This window comes from Lepisosteus platostomus, chromosome 6, assembly GCF_059453375.1.
Source record: "Lepisosteus platostomus isolate fLepPlt1 chromosome 6, fLepPlt1.hap1, whole genome shotgun sequence".
NCBI lineage: Eukaryota > Metazoa > Chordata > Actinopteri > Semionotiformes > Lepisosteidae > Lepisosteus > Lepisosteus platostomus.
This window is the reverse complement of record NC_142616.1, coordinates 15,509,597-15,523,183: the sequence shown is the minus strand read 5'-3', so window position 1 is coordinate 15,523,183 and position 13,587 is coordinate 15,509,597. Positions and strand designations below refer to the sequence as shown.

General features: G+C 47.8%; 2 protein-coding genes across 5 annotated transcripts in view; one reads left to right on the top strand and one right to left on the bottom strand.

Annotated features, from left to right (window-relative positions):
• Positions 1 to 795, bottom strand: part of LOC148660546 (integrin alpha-M) — a 62,400-nt gene extending 61,605 nt beyond the window's left edge. Inside the window, exons 1-2 of the mRNA XM_088634371.1 lie at positions 616 to 795; positions 450 to 520 (exon numbers count right to left, since the gene is read on the bottom strand). Of these exons, the coding sequence (XP_088490497.1) occupies positions 450 to 495 (46 nt within the window). The 5' untranslated portion in view covers positions 496 to 520; positions 616 to 795. The remainder of the gene's footprint in view (positions 1 to 449; positions 521 to 615) is intronic.
• Positions 796 to 4,900: 4,105 nt separating this feature from the next.
• LOC148660545 (CD59 glycoprotein-like) lies at positions 4,901 to 13,484 on the top strand. Of its 4 annotated transcripts, none has more exons than XM_088634367.1 (4): positions 4,901 to 5,025; positions 12,270 to 12,355; positions 12,787 to 12,909; positions 13,270 to 13,484. In XM_088634367.1, exons 2-4 carry the CDS (start codon positions 12,301 to 12,303, stop codon positions 13,368 to 13,370), a joined length of 279 nt encoding a protein of 92 aa, XP_088490493.1. In that variant the 5' UTR covers positions 4,901 to 5,025; positions 12,270 to 12,300; the 3' UTR covers positions 13,371 to 13,484. The 4 variants fall into 4 exon arrangements, with proteins under 4 accessions (XP_088490493.1, XP_088490495.1, XP_088490494.1 ...); XM_088634369.1 differs by lacking the exon at positions 4,901 to 5,025 and adding an exon at positions 5,574 to 5,632; XM_088634368.1 differs by lacking the exon at positions 4,901 to 5,025 and adding an exon at positions 5,659 to 5,763.
• Positions 13,485 to 13,587: the final 103 nt, after the last annotated feature.

The window sequence follows — 13,587 nt, the reverse complement described above, 5'->3', positions numbered from 1 at the left end:
GCCCATCGCCAGTCTCCCCTTCTCCCACTCTGGGGACCCCAAAACTCCCTGCCCCACCCCTACCCCCACCCCATTTCCCAGCACCTCGGCCCCCAGCATCAGGCTGTGGGATTCCGCTGGAAAACAACTTTTTGCCCTGCAAAACTGTAATCTCAGCCCTTTCTTATTTCCAAAGTCATCGATGGCACTGGGTCCTACTGACGGGCCAATCGGGCTTCTCCGTGCGGTCAGCATGCTGTTTCCAGATAGTCCAGGGCTCAGTCTCACTTTCCTGCTCAGACCTCTGTACTGAGCATAAGAGCTTTTCAAAAAACAGCTCGCTTGCAGTTTCTCTTCCAGTCTGCATTCAGGTTATTGCACAAACCCCTTCATAAAACTGCAGTGCCCCCGACACTACCTCCCCCCACCCCAGCTGTGGCACAGAGGATTAAAGTCCCCGAGGGTCTTACCAGAGAGGAGGATCCCTAGGGAGAATAAAATCCGACCAGGAGTCATCTCTGCTCATCCACGGACTACAGATCTGTGGCCACAAGCAGGAAATAACGGTTGATTTCAAACCCCACGCCGATGTACCATGTGATTTCCTGTTGTTTTTTTTATGCAACACTTTCTTACCAGCAGAAAGAAGGCCCCTGTGAACTCGTCTGCAGGATGAGCTGGCGGTGTGTGCGGGCTGGGGCTTAGCTTCTCGACCGCTCGGTCCGGAGGGTCCGGAGCCAGGAGGGGCTCAGACGGCCGGGGGGCGCTCAAGATGAACACGCTCCTGTGCTCCACAAAGCGGCTGGCCTTGTGCGCCTGCTGCTGTAAAACGGAACACAAGACAATGAGGCGCTTAGCGCTGTGCTCCCTGCAGAGCTCAGCAGTGGACAGTGGAACGTGAACCGCAGGGCACGGGTGAAAGTTCATTTAAAACGGCGTCACGTTGTTGGAGCAGATTCCCTGTCCCCTCACAGGGAACAGCTGGATGAGGTCCTCCAGTCGGGACAGGAGACTCTGCTTTACACACAGGGTGGTGGGAGTGTGGAACAAGCTGCCCCAACCCTGTTGTTGGAGCCGATACCCTGGCTTACAAAGGTAAAATGTGCCTAATGGCCTCTCGCATTCATGGCCTCTCAACTGATCTTAGGACTAGTAGCCACCACCTGATATGATGTGGGTTTCTTGGAAAACAAAATCCGTCAAACCCCATAGACATGACTTGGGAAAGCACATCACCACCAGCTCTGGGGTGCTGTCTGTGTGGAGTTTGTATGTTCCTCCTGCCATTGTCTAAGGACATGCTGACAGGCACATTGGCTTCTGGGAAAATTGACCCTGGTGTGTGAGCGTGTAGCCAGCCTTGGACTGGCGTCCTGTCCAGGGTGTGTCCTGCCGTGGGCCTGTTGCATGCTGGGACAGGCTCCAGCTGCCCCGTGAAACTGAATTGAAAGAAGTGGTTAGAAAACGGCTGGCTGGTGCTGATGGTGGCAGACTGGGGAGCCGCCGGGCCTCCCAGTCCTCCCTGGCCAGGCCGCAACAGGAACTGAAACTCTGGATCGGAGCGCTGGTGGCCCAGAGGAGACGGAAATAGACACCAGGGTGACACTTCTGCTATTATTGCTGGTAGAGCCAGGATGTCTGCTCTCCACTGTCCCAACTGATTGCTGTAACGCCCTGCTCGCTGGGGTATCTAAATCCACACTGAACAAACTACAGCATGGCCTGCATTCGGCAGCCAGAATCCTGACCAGGTCGTGTGCAGGCTATCGCATTACTCCTGTCCTGGAGACCCTGCACTGGCTTCCTGTCATGTTTCGTGTCAACTTCAAAATCCCTATGCTCACCTACAGTATAAGATTCTGCATGGCTTGGCACCTCTGTACCTGTCTGATTTACTATCGTCCTACTCCCCACCTGGCAATCTTTGCTCTTCCAATTCTGGTCTCCTGTCTGTCCCCTAAGCCCGTCTATACTCTGGGGGTGACAGGGCCTTCTCTTGCTGCGCCCTAAAGCTCTGGATCTCTATCCCTAAGGATATCAGAGAGTCACCTTCCCTAAACTCTTTCAAATCTAGACCTTCTTCTCTAGAAGGGCTTTTCTTTAATTGCTTTTCTTTCCTACTGTATTCCAAAAAAGTCGATTTGGGTTGTGTAATTCTCCTGTCTCCTCACATTCTGCATTTTCTCCATTCACTTACAGCACATTGAGAAGCCACTTTTAAAGGCGCTATATAAAATAACGATTATTATTGACACCCATTTCCTGTGACAGCCAGACTGCTCTTGCTAGAACCCGATACTGCCATTCCCACTCCTGCTGCCGATCCGCCTGTTATCCAGAGAAGGAGCTACATCCCACCCTAGTGTGCTATCTACCCCCCCATTCAGAATTTGCCCCACCTCGCCCCGCTCATGCAGTTGTCCGTGTGGAGCAAAGCACCTCACTCCAGGGTACAGTGCCACCCATCCTCTCGATCTGAACCCCGTAACCCCCTTATGTGGAGTGTTTCCTACACAGTTTCAATTAACCAGCCTTTCCTTTGACCTAAAACCACTCTCCACCCCCCCAAAAAAAAACTGATTCCAGCAGCACCCCCCCCAATCTTCAACACTAATTCACGCACTCAAACTCAAACCGCTCGTCTGTAATCCCATCGGCGGCTCATAGACTCCCGGGAGAAACTCTTTACAGCTGTGAGACGCCCTCTGGTGGCAGGATGGCCGCTACTGCAGCCCCCTCCAGTGGAGGACTGGTTCGCTGGCCACGTCACACCAGTGGTTCTCAAACTGTGTTCCGCAGGGGTTCCGTGAGCTCTCACATAGGCTACAAGAAAAATAAATATTTGCTATCAATAAAAAAAAAATGTGTCACGATGGCTTTGCGTGGCTCCAGGAAGTCAGAAACAATAGGTATATCTTCTGAAACGTCATCTTCAAATTCACTCTTAACATACATTTCTGTACTTTCGCTGCTAGAGCCTGAAGGCACCTCAGAGGTGTCGGATGAAATTCCCTCTTCCATCTGCTCTTCTGTCTTGCTTGGAGATACAGATGTTTGCCATTTCGCCCGCCGGCAAATCTCAAAAACTCTCGCAATGAGAGAAAATGGCGTGTTACTGGGTAGACAGATCGCGGCGCTGAAATCACTGCAACCACGAGAGAAAAAAAAAAAGAAAAATGTGAAAAATAATGTGACTTCACGTCACAAGAATATGAGAAGTTCATTGACCCGATTTACAGACTCGTCCTTGCAAACAGCTTTCATCAAACACGTATGATGAAAATCCGGTTTCACGCAGGTAGTTAGTCACAAACGGGTGAAGGAACAGAAAGTGCTGTTGCCAGAGTTTTGGTGCAGCACCGAAAACGAATATCCAGTATTATCAGAGAAAGCTCTTTCTGTTCTTCACCCGTTTGTGACCAACTACCTGCGTGAAACCGGATTTTCATCATACGTGTCCACAAATTCGAAGTAGCGCAACAGATCGGATGCAGAGCCGAACACGAGTCTGCAACTCACATCTATAACTCCAAATATAAAGGAAATTGTAGAAGTAAAAGGCAGACTCACTCATCACACTGAGACTGTTCTGTTCCTGCTGGATTTAAATAAATGTTGATTCAAAATGTTGATCAGTGCTCTTTTAAAAAAAACTCATGTATTGTTGTCTCACTGTGTTTTAGTCATTTTGCTACCAACTTTTCCTATCTGTGCCCAGTTAGACCACAGTAAGTGTCGTCTGGTACTATAAATCTATAAATTGTTTTTTTCCCCTTTGTTAACAATGTAAAAAAAATAAAAGCTTTCAAACCAGAAGGAAACCTTCTCTGGTTTTCTTCTAACTTGGTCGAACCAGTGGTTAGACTTTGATTATTTTACTCTCAACGAGTATTTCAGTCATTAAGCTTTATTGAACTGTAGGGGTGCTAATCGTAGACAAGTTATCGTCCATCCGTTTTCTCTTCCGCTTTTCCTGCTGAGGGTCGAGGTGAAACCCGAGTGGATGGGGCGCCCCTCCACCGCAGGGCAGGGCAAGTGCAAGCCAATCGTACATGGGGACAATCTGGAGGCCACAGTAAGGGCTGAGGGGGAAAATTTGACCCAGACACCGGGATAACTCCCTACTCTCCTCGAGAAAGTACCTGGGCATCTTTAATGAGCACGGAGAGTCAGGACCTCGGTTTAGCGCCCACTACAGTATAGTGTCCCCGCCACTATGCTGGGGCATTAGGACCCGCACAGACCGCAGGGTGAGCGCCCCCCGCTGGTCCCACTAACACCTCTTCCAGCAGCAACCTTAGTTTTTTCCCAGGAGTCTCCCATCCAGGTACTGACCAGGCTCAGCCCTGCTGAGCTCCAGTGGGCTGCCCGCTGTGAGTTGCAGAGTGATATGGCTGCTGGCCTCCTGTGATTAAGAAATGACTGAAATAAACGCGATGGGCTCATACAATGCTTACAATTAAAACAAAAGCAATCGATAGTTTCTTCCTTAATAATTGGCTGAATTGCGTCTCAATAGCAGTCCTAGAATGCCTTTTGCAGATCACCGCCATAGCTAATCCTGAAAAGTAAGAAAAAAGGTTTCTTCGACAGAGAAGGGTTCCGTCACCGAAAAGTTGGAGAACCACTGCTGTAGTTACATCGCCGGCTTATTTCAATGTGCGATTTTTCTGTAGTTTTTTCCCCCGACATTATACTCTTTTTTTCCCACCCATACAGCTCCGCCGTGTCGAGCGGAGAGGAACGGGGGACGGGAGAGCGGCTCACACACAGACTGTCGCCAGGGGCGGGAAAGGATCCGGAGACGACTGCTCTTTCGGGGGCTTAGCGCGAGAATGAGCACAGGGCGGTCGGGGGTCCCCTATTTATACAGAAGGGGAAAAGAGGGGACGCGAGTCCGCTGGAGTTGGCGGGCTGGAGGGACAAGTCCTCGGTCCTCAGGGGGCAGCCCGCTGCCGGAACGCTACGATATTTACTGTCGAATAACGTAACGTTTACTGTTCGGTCCACTTGTGACTGGACAAAAGGAGACATTATTGTAAGGGAGTGAGTACTTTCTTCAGGTACCACTCCCCTCGATTTTGTTAGGGAAAGCAGTTTTCCTCTAAAACGGGGCATTTATTGTTTACTGTCTTTGAAGGGACAGTGTTTGTATGGGTTCGGTATCCTGCCCCGGTACGCGGTCCCGGCGCATTTTAAGTAAGTAAATAAACGGCCCCCTAATTTATAAATGCGCTGTCCACAGTCTGAATCTCGTTGGATCGAATGCGGGCCCGATTATAATCCGCGGTGCGGAGCACCATCGCAAGGGGCCGGCTATGGCGTCGCAGGTCTGTACAGTCCCGGCAGTGCGGGCGGGTCTCCACGGTCACGGCTCGGGTGTCCGCTCGTCCCCCGAGCGAAGAGGAAAGAACGTCTCGAGTTCGCTTCCGGTCCGATCTTGTCACGGCCCCCGAAGCGATCTGGAGGCGCCCCTCCCCTGACTGGGTCCGGGAATCAATTTCTATTTCCCCGCAATCCAGCGGGCGGGTTGGATGAGCTTCAGTCGGCGCGCTCTGTCGCCAGAGGCGGGGCTCGTCCGGTGTGTGGTGTGTGGTTCACACCTGGCGCTGAGCTAACGGGCTTGTGTCCGGCTCGTATTTACCGATATCAAGTGTGTTGTTTTCTTTTATTTTTCTTTGGAATTTGGGAAGGGGATACCGGCACTCCCTCTTTTCGCTGCGAAGGGGGGAGGCAGTAAGCATATCTGAGTTTTCTGTCCCCCCCCACACACACACCTCCAGGGTGAGCTGACACATTATCCGAGAACCGCTCTACATTTCGCCGCCTCGGGTCCCATCTCCCTCCAACAGCCACAGTGGACAATGGCGCCGCGGCGGGCACGTACGCGCGGGGGCCGGGGCGGGCGAGGGCGGTATAAAGACCGGGACCGCGGCCGCCGAGTCGCACCGAAGCCCCGGCGCCACCCGAGACCAGGTGAGGCGGACGTGTGCGGCTCCCGGAAGCGAAGTGGGGCTCCGAGCTGGGGGGACGGGCAGCCCGGTTCGGTCTGCGCTGACCTCCAGCGCCAGTCGTTGTAATAGCGGAGCCGGAGGGACAGATAGGATCTGTAAACGAGAACCGTTGTAAAAACGCTGCTTTTATTTGTCGGCAGGTTATTTCTGAAAAATGTTAAGCGCCCGGGACGGGATTTCTGGGTCACTGAGACCCTGATCTTGGATTGTGGGGTGGGGGGATATTTAAGGATGCTTGTCCTCCCATTAAAGGGGGTGTCTACAAACCGAGGTGCCAGCTCTCACTGCATCTCGCGTCTTGCGGGGATCTTGGCGGAGTGACCGGAGTGCGACGTGGATGTGTGCGCTTCCTGGCGTGTGTGAGCGTCTGTTCGTTCTGTAGGGTGTCTCCAGTTTAGGGACGAAACTCAAGTTCAAGTTTATTTGTCAGTCCAGCCATATACAAGTATCCAGGGGAGCGAGATGTCGCTCTCCAGGTCTGCGGTGCGAATACAGGCAGACACTGACAAGCCAATGCTACAGTCGTACACGTAGACATTTCTGACAGGGTACAGGGTGCAGGGCACATAAAGTGCAATGTGCATAGTGCAATTGACTTGACAGGATTGTGCAAAGAATACAGCGGACAGTATGCCTGACATTAGGCAAAAAAGGAGCAGGTTTCCAGATTTGGAGTAGGTGCAGTACGTACCAGGGTGTTGAAGAGCTTGTGAAGAAAAGCTGTTGGGGGGTCTGGTGGAGCTGGCCTGCATACTGCGATACCTTTTACCAGATGGTAGGAGGGCAAAGAGGTTGCAGGAGGGGTGGGAGGGATCGTCCTCAATACTGGAGGCTTTTTGTGTGTGCAGCCTTTGTGGTACTGTGTGTGACCTGAATGGACGGAAGGGAGGCTCCAGTGATGTTCTGTGCTGTTTTGCCAACTCGTTGCAGGGACTGCCTTAAACGTCCGGAGAACCCGCAACACACGTCCGCTTTCACTATAATAATCAACATTGCTTCTATATTATATAGACACTTTTACTACTGCTGCTGCAGCTCGTTCGGTAGTTTTTATTACACTCCACAGGCACGGTATATAGCTGATACTAATCAGCTTTCAGCATCAAAAGGCAGGGAGTAAAGCGTGGAGGTGCTGCCCCCTATTGGTTACAGTGTGTAACGCACGAATAAATGCAGCACCTCCGATTCCTCGTTGCTTCATGGAAGATAGATACGTTAGTTCAGTTTCAGATAGATACATTAGTTCAGGACTACTCAGCCTCCGTCTGATCAGACGTCCTCTAAATCGTTTTCTAGATCTCTTCGTCATGCTGTATAATCTCGGCTGACTTCCCCGTCTTTCTCACACCCGAAGAAGGCTCCGCAGCCGAAACGTGGTGTTTCCTTTCTTCTCCCGTCAGCAGGGAATAAACCTATTACTTGTTTCTTTGCAGGCTACGCATGCTGACGCAGCTACCTACTTGAACTAAGTTCAGACTCAGTGTGGTTTGTGCAAAATATTGTGTTACTTATTTAAAAAAAATACACATTCAATGCAGTGGAGGTGGAAAATTAAAATGATACCAAGTCAGCAAATAGCCTGATATCAGTCCGTCGGAGCAGAAGCTGTGATAGGGATGATAGCTATGATCACCCTGCAGCTCTGAGCTGACAGCCCACTGGAGTTCAGCAGGTGTGAGCCTGGTCAGTACCTGCAGAGGAGACTCCTGGGAAAAACTGAGGTTGGAAGAGGTAGCCAGTAGGGGGTGCTCACCCTGCAGTCGGTGTGGGTCCTAATGCCCCAGTGTAGTGATGGGGTCACTCTACTATAAAAAAGGTGCTGTCCTTCAGAAGAGACAAAAAAACTGAGTTTCTGACTCTCTGTGGTCATAAAAAATCCTTGGCTGTTTCTCGAGAAAAGTAGGGGTGTTACACTGGTATTCTGTCCAAATGTCCGCCTGTCCTTTACCAGTCATGGCCTCCTAATAATCCTCCTATCTGATCACTCTGTTCTCCTCCACACTGAAGATATCACTTCAATTGTCCTCGGTGCACAGCATGAGCATTTTGTAAACTAACTATGACAGTAAAACAGTGGCAGTACAGTGTAATTCATCAGGTCTCGTACGATGATGTTGTAGTGTCTGGGCATGCAGCTCTGTCAGTGTCCGCGCTGTAGTGATAATGACACAGAAACGGGGATACAGTTGGAGAACTTGTTGTTGTTGCCCTGTGGGCAGTAGAAGAGAAATGTTTCAGACACGGAATTCGAGTAATTAATTCCTTTGAAGATTTGACTTCAGTCTTTGTTCAAGCTTAATCTTTAATAAGGAAGTGATGATAGCCTGAGACAATTAAGCAATTAAGGTTGATTGATTAATTAAGTACCTGAAGCACAAGTCGAATCAGACTACTTTACTCCTGGTCTAGGTCACAGGGCCCCCATCTGTAGCTGTCAGGTGAATACTCCTTAGAGAGTCCTGGAGATCATCCAGTGGGACACTTACTGTAGGAACATGAACCACGAAACCAATAATAAACACGAACGTTTATTATTATTACTATTAATCATACTCATCAGCTCTCTTAAATCTTTTCTTGAGTTCCTGCTGTGTGTCTGTGAAGGGGCAATAATCTAGGGATAGTTAACACAGGGGGCAGGTTATTATAATAATAAACTGGATTTTATATAGCGCCTTTAAAGGTGGCTTCTCAAAGCACTTTACAGGATGACAACAACAATAAATAAAGAGAATACACAAGATAAAACACAATTATAATATACAGAGGAGACCCTGGGTGGTGGTACTAAGAAAAGTAGGAGCAGAGGGGTAAAGAATGGAACCAGTTCAGTAAAGGCTCTTCTGAAGAAGAGGGTTTTGAGTCTGGATTTGAAGGCGTTTAGAGAAGGTGACTCTCTGATATCCTTGGGCAGAGAGTTCCAGAGCTTGGGGGCATCACAGGTGAAGGCCCTGTCGCCCATACAATGTAGACGGGCTTGGGGGACAGTAAAGAGACCAGAATTAGAAGAGCAAGGTTGCGAGGTGGGGAGTAGGGCAATAATAGTTCAGACAGGTATTGAGGTGCCAAGCCATGCAGAGCCTTACAGGTGAGCATGAGGATTTTAAAGTCCACACGGAATTTGGCAGGAAGCCAGTGCAAGGACTCCAGGATAGGAGTGATGTGATCACTTGCACTAGACCTGGTCAGGATTCTGGCTGCTGGATTTTGGACATACTGGAGTTTGTTCAAAGTAGATTTAGTGACCCTAGCGAGTAGAGCATTACATTAGCCAATTCGAGAGAACACAAATGTGTTGATCAGCTTTTCAGCCACAGGTAGTGATAACATAGAGCGTAGTCTAGTGATATTTCTGAGGTGAAAAAAGGTGTTTTGACAATATGCTGCACATGTGGGTCGAATGTTAAGCCAGAATTGAATATCACCCCAAGGTTTTTCAATTCAGACTGAAGCTCAAGTACAGAACCATCTGCAGATAGGGTTACAGGATTGGCTTTACAAAGTTAATGGGGGGTACCAATAAGCATGACTTCAGTCTCGTCACAGTTAAGATTAAGGACATTTTGAGTCATCCAAGTTTTTATGTCAGTGGTGCAATTAGATAGAATAGAGACAGTCACATCAGTGTCAGGTTATGTATGGAAGAATATTTGAGTACCATCAGCATAGAAATGATAGCTGAGGCCATGTGATCTTAAAAGCTAAGTGGAAACATGTAAACTCTGAAGAGCAAGGGGCCCAGTATTGAGCCCTGAGGAACACCAGACTTAACAAGACCAATTTCAGATCTATACCCATGATTCACTTTTAAAACCAGAGACCCTATAACTGCATAATTTACAGGAGACAGCAGACACTAAATAAAAGCATGAATTAACCCACAGACCACCTTTGCTGCTTAATGTGACTAAATTCATTACCACAGTATGTTCATGTAAATAGAATGGCACAATCCTTAAAGATGATCGTGAATGGTTCTGTGTTTTGTTATTCTGCCATTTTTTTGGCAGCTGGAAAACCGAAATACCTCCATGTTGAAAGAACCTCATTGAACCAATCAGAAAGGTGTTTTCAACAGCGGGGTTCTCGTGCTGGCGAGAACCACCACAGCACTCGGCACACCGGTCAATCAACCTGCTGGTGTGAGGACGCGCGCCGGTGGGTGATCGGCCACACCCGCGCGCAGTTCGTCACCTTGCCAATTCAGACCTGCCCCTGCACGGCTCTTAGGCTCTGTCCTGGTGTCCCCTCCGTGCTGACCGCTGTTCTCCGCTTGACCCAGGGCCGCCACGTACGGTTGCTCAGGTTCTGCACTGCACAAGGGCGCCACATCTAAGGGGGCGCCATTCACATCGTAGATATCTTTATTATTTCGAAAATGTTTCAAATTTGTGTTGACTCCAAAGATGGGTGTATATTTATAATGACAGTTCTCTGGCAGATGGCAGTAAGATGTCTCGTTCTAACAGGAACGATATATTTTGTTCCACTTCGACTTACGCGGGAGGAAGGAGTCCGATAATCGAAAGACCTTGTTGATGTAACAATATCTATATATATATAGAAAACACATTTTATATATTATTCAAGTTGAAGTTTATTGTCACTATACTCACATACAGGTATATGGTATAACGAAATGCTATTTAGCTCGCTCTCAGACGATAAGTAGTACAAAAAAACAACAACAATACAATTGTATAATAAAAGAAAGACAGAGACAACAGGCAGTGTGCAAAACAACAAGAGGTAACAGTAATGTGCAAAACAACATCAGATGTGCAAAAATATGCATCAACAGAATGAAATACAAGGATAGAAATGATGGGGAGTGAGCTTTTGACATGTGAGGTAGAGGTAGATTTCAATGTGTGTTTGGGTTTTTGGTAAGAAAGAAAGGAAGAAGGCACTGTGAGGTTCAGATCATAGGTGAGAGGTGAGGTGAGAGTGAGAGAGGCTATAAACACACACACACACACACACACATATATATATAGAAAACAGATTTGAATCTATCGTCGAATATGCAATGGGAAAGTCAAGTTGATGCCATCATGCCTCTAAAAACTCAATTAGAGGCAGTATGCAATGCTCTTTTAGAAATTGTTGATGATATTAATAAAGGTATAGATTCTAGAATGCAAGCAAGGTATACTTTCGAAAATATCCACTTTTAACTTGATTTGCTCAGTGCTGATTTGAGATGATGTTTTAAGTAAAATGAATGTTGTCAGCCAAATGATGCAGGAACCAAAATTCAATGTACATAATGCCCTTGAAAGAGTGGAAGGGATTAAGAAGTTCTTTGAAGAAAAATGCGGCGATGATGTTTCCGAAAAATGTTATTGATGCTAAACAAATTGCAGAGTCTCTTGACATTGACAACTTCTCCAACACAGAAAATACTAGAAAACGGAGGAAAAGCCTCATTTCAACTCATCCAAGACTCATTTCCAGCCCATCTATGATCCGAAACTAAACTTCAAAATCAATTTCTTTTCTTCTATATTGTATACAACAATATCATCTTTAAAAGAAAGGGTTACGATACTGAAGGACTATCATGGCCTTTTCAGTGTTCTGGGTGACATATGTAATTTGAATAATTACGATGAACGTGAACTACTGCAACAGTGTGAAAATGTACAATTGAAATTGACTGCTGAACGTAGTAAGGAATGTGATATTGACGGGACATCGACGTATGAGGAACTAAAAACTTCAGTTGTGTTCTAAAATCAAGTATGACTCCCGTTGAAGTATTGCAATATATTTGCAGCAATAATTCGCTGGACACGTTACCGAATACTTTTGTAGCTCTCCGGATATATTTATCTTTGCCAATATCGGTCGCCAGTGGAAAACGTAGCTTCTCCAAATCAAAATTTATTAAAAACAACTGCAATGTCACAAGAAAGACTGTCAAATCTAGCGACCGTTTCTATAGAAAACGAGATATCGGAGCAAGGCCCGAGCTTCAGAGCAGCGCACTCCAGCCAGCAAGAGAGAGACGCCAACCAAACTGAAAATCTTCCCACCAACACCAGCAGCTATTCAAAACGAAGGAAGTGCACTTTTCGAATGATAAGAGCTCAGAAATGGCATAGATCTCTGTTCTACTGCTCGTTCACCATGACTCCCATTCCTCAAAGGGCTTTTTTCACTTCGCAGATTCATTGTCTTTAACCCTCTCAGCTGAGACCCTGCAATTTCCCAGCAGCAGTGATTCTTCATGTAGGCTGTGATCATTATTACTGCTTCTGTTTCCAATTCCAGGAATTAACACTTCGTTTTGCTGTGAGACGCCATGGAGATGAAATCGCAAGTGTTTCTTGCTGTTGTCCTGCTGGCTCTGAGCTGTGGTGAGTTCACTCTCTCTCCCTCACTGCTGTCCTGCTGGATCTGAGCTGTGTTGAGTTTACTGTTTCTCTCTGACTGCTGTCCTGCTGGATCTGAGCTGTGTTGAGTTCACTGTTTCTCTCTGATTGCTGTCCTGCAGGCTCTGGGCTGTGTTAAGTCCACTGTTCTCCCCAGCTGTGATGTCCTGTACTGTCACTGTGTTCCTCCTGCAGTGTCTCAGGGATGTCCTGTACTGTCACTGTACTGTGATGTCCTGTACTGTCACTGTGTTCCTCCTGCAGTGTCTCAGTGATGTCCTGTACTGTCACTCTGTTCCTCCTGCAGTGTCTCAGTGATGTCCTGTACTGTCACTGTACTGTGATGTCCTGTACTGTCACTGTGTTCCTCCTGCAGTGTCTCAGTGTCTCAGTGTCTGTGTTCATTCTGGTTGCAGGAGAAGCTCTGAGATGTAATAACTGTGTGGCTGTGGGTCGCTATGGCTCCTGCACCACCAAAGTGGAGACCTGTGGATACCAACAGGACACCTGCATCACTGCTGTCTTCAACTACCCTCTCTGTAGGTCGACATCTTTCTACTGGATATCAGTCACTTAGGACAGTTTCTCTTTATGTTAACATGGACACTGTCCGTAACAATTTCTATGGTTTCTAACAGATAGTGTGCAACTAATATTAGATAGATACTTTATTGATCCTGTGAGGGAAATTGCAAAACATGGTTTTCTAAAACTGTCCTGTAGAGCCTCCAGCCCCAGTCCAGTGAGTCTTATAGGTCCCCCTCAATCAGAGGGGCTCCAGCCCCAGTCCAGAGAGTCTTACAGGTCCCCGCTAAATCAGATTTTAAATTGTTATTTGACGTGGAGGGCGGGTCTCTCTCCTATTCCTCCACTGATGTCATCCCCTGTCGTTTCCTCAGACGGGCATTTCCGAAGGTGCATCCGGGCCTCCGACTGCTTCATGCTTCAGAGCAGCTCCTACGTCAACGCGCGATGCTGCACCACCGACCTCTGCAACTGAAGCCTTTCCCAGAATCCCACGCTCTCCCCACTTCCACTGTCTCTAACCCCCCCCTTGCCCTTGTATACTAATCTAGACAAATGGAGTAAAAAGCAAGCATGAGTTATAACTAAACGGTCTGAGTGTGGAATCTTGTCGTGGGGGACGGGGGAAAGGTCTCTCAAACTTTCATCATTCCATCCCGGAGCGGATTAGAAAGGAGACAGAAACGAAACCG

Excerpts from the sequence above, each read along its gene's own strand:
- LOC148660545 (XM_088634367.1), top strand. The coding sequence starts at position 12,301 with ATGGAGATGAAATCGCAAGTGTTTCTTGCTGTTGTCCTGCTGGCTCTG. Across the intron at positions 12,356-12,786 it reads CCTGCTGGCTCTGAGCTGTG|GAGAAGCTCTGAGATGTAAT; the intron begins GTGAGTTCACTC and ends TTCTGGTTGCAG. Across the intron at positions 12,910-13,269 it reads TGTCTTCAACTACCCTCTCT|ACGGGCATTTCCGAAGGTGC; the intron begins GTAGGTCGACAT and ends TCGTTTCCTCAG.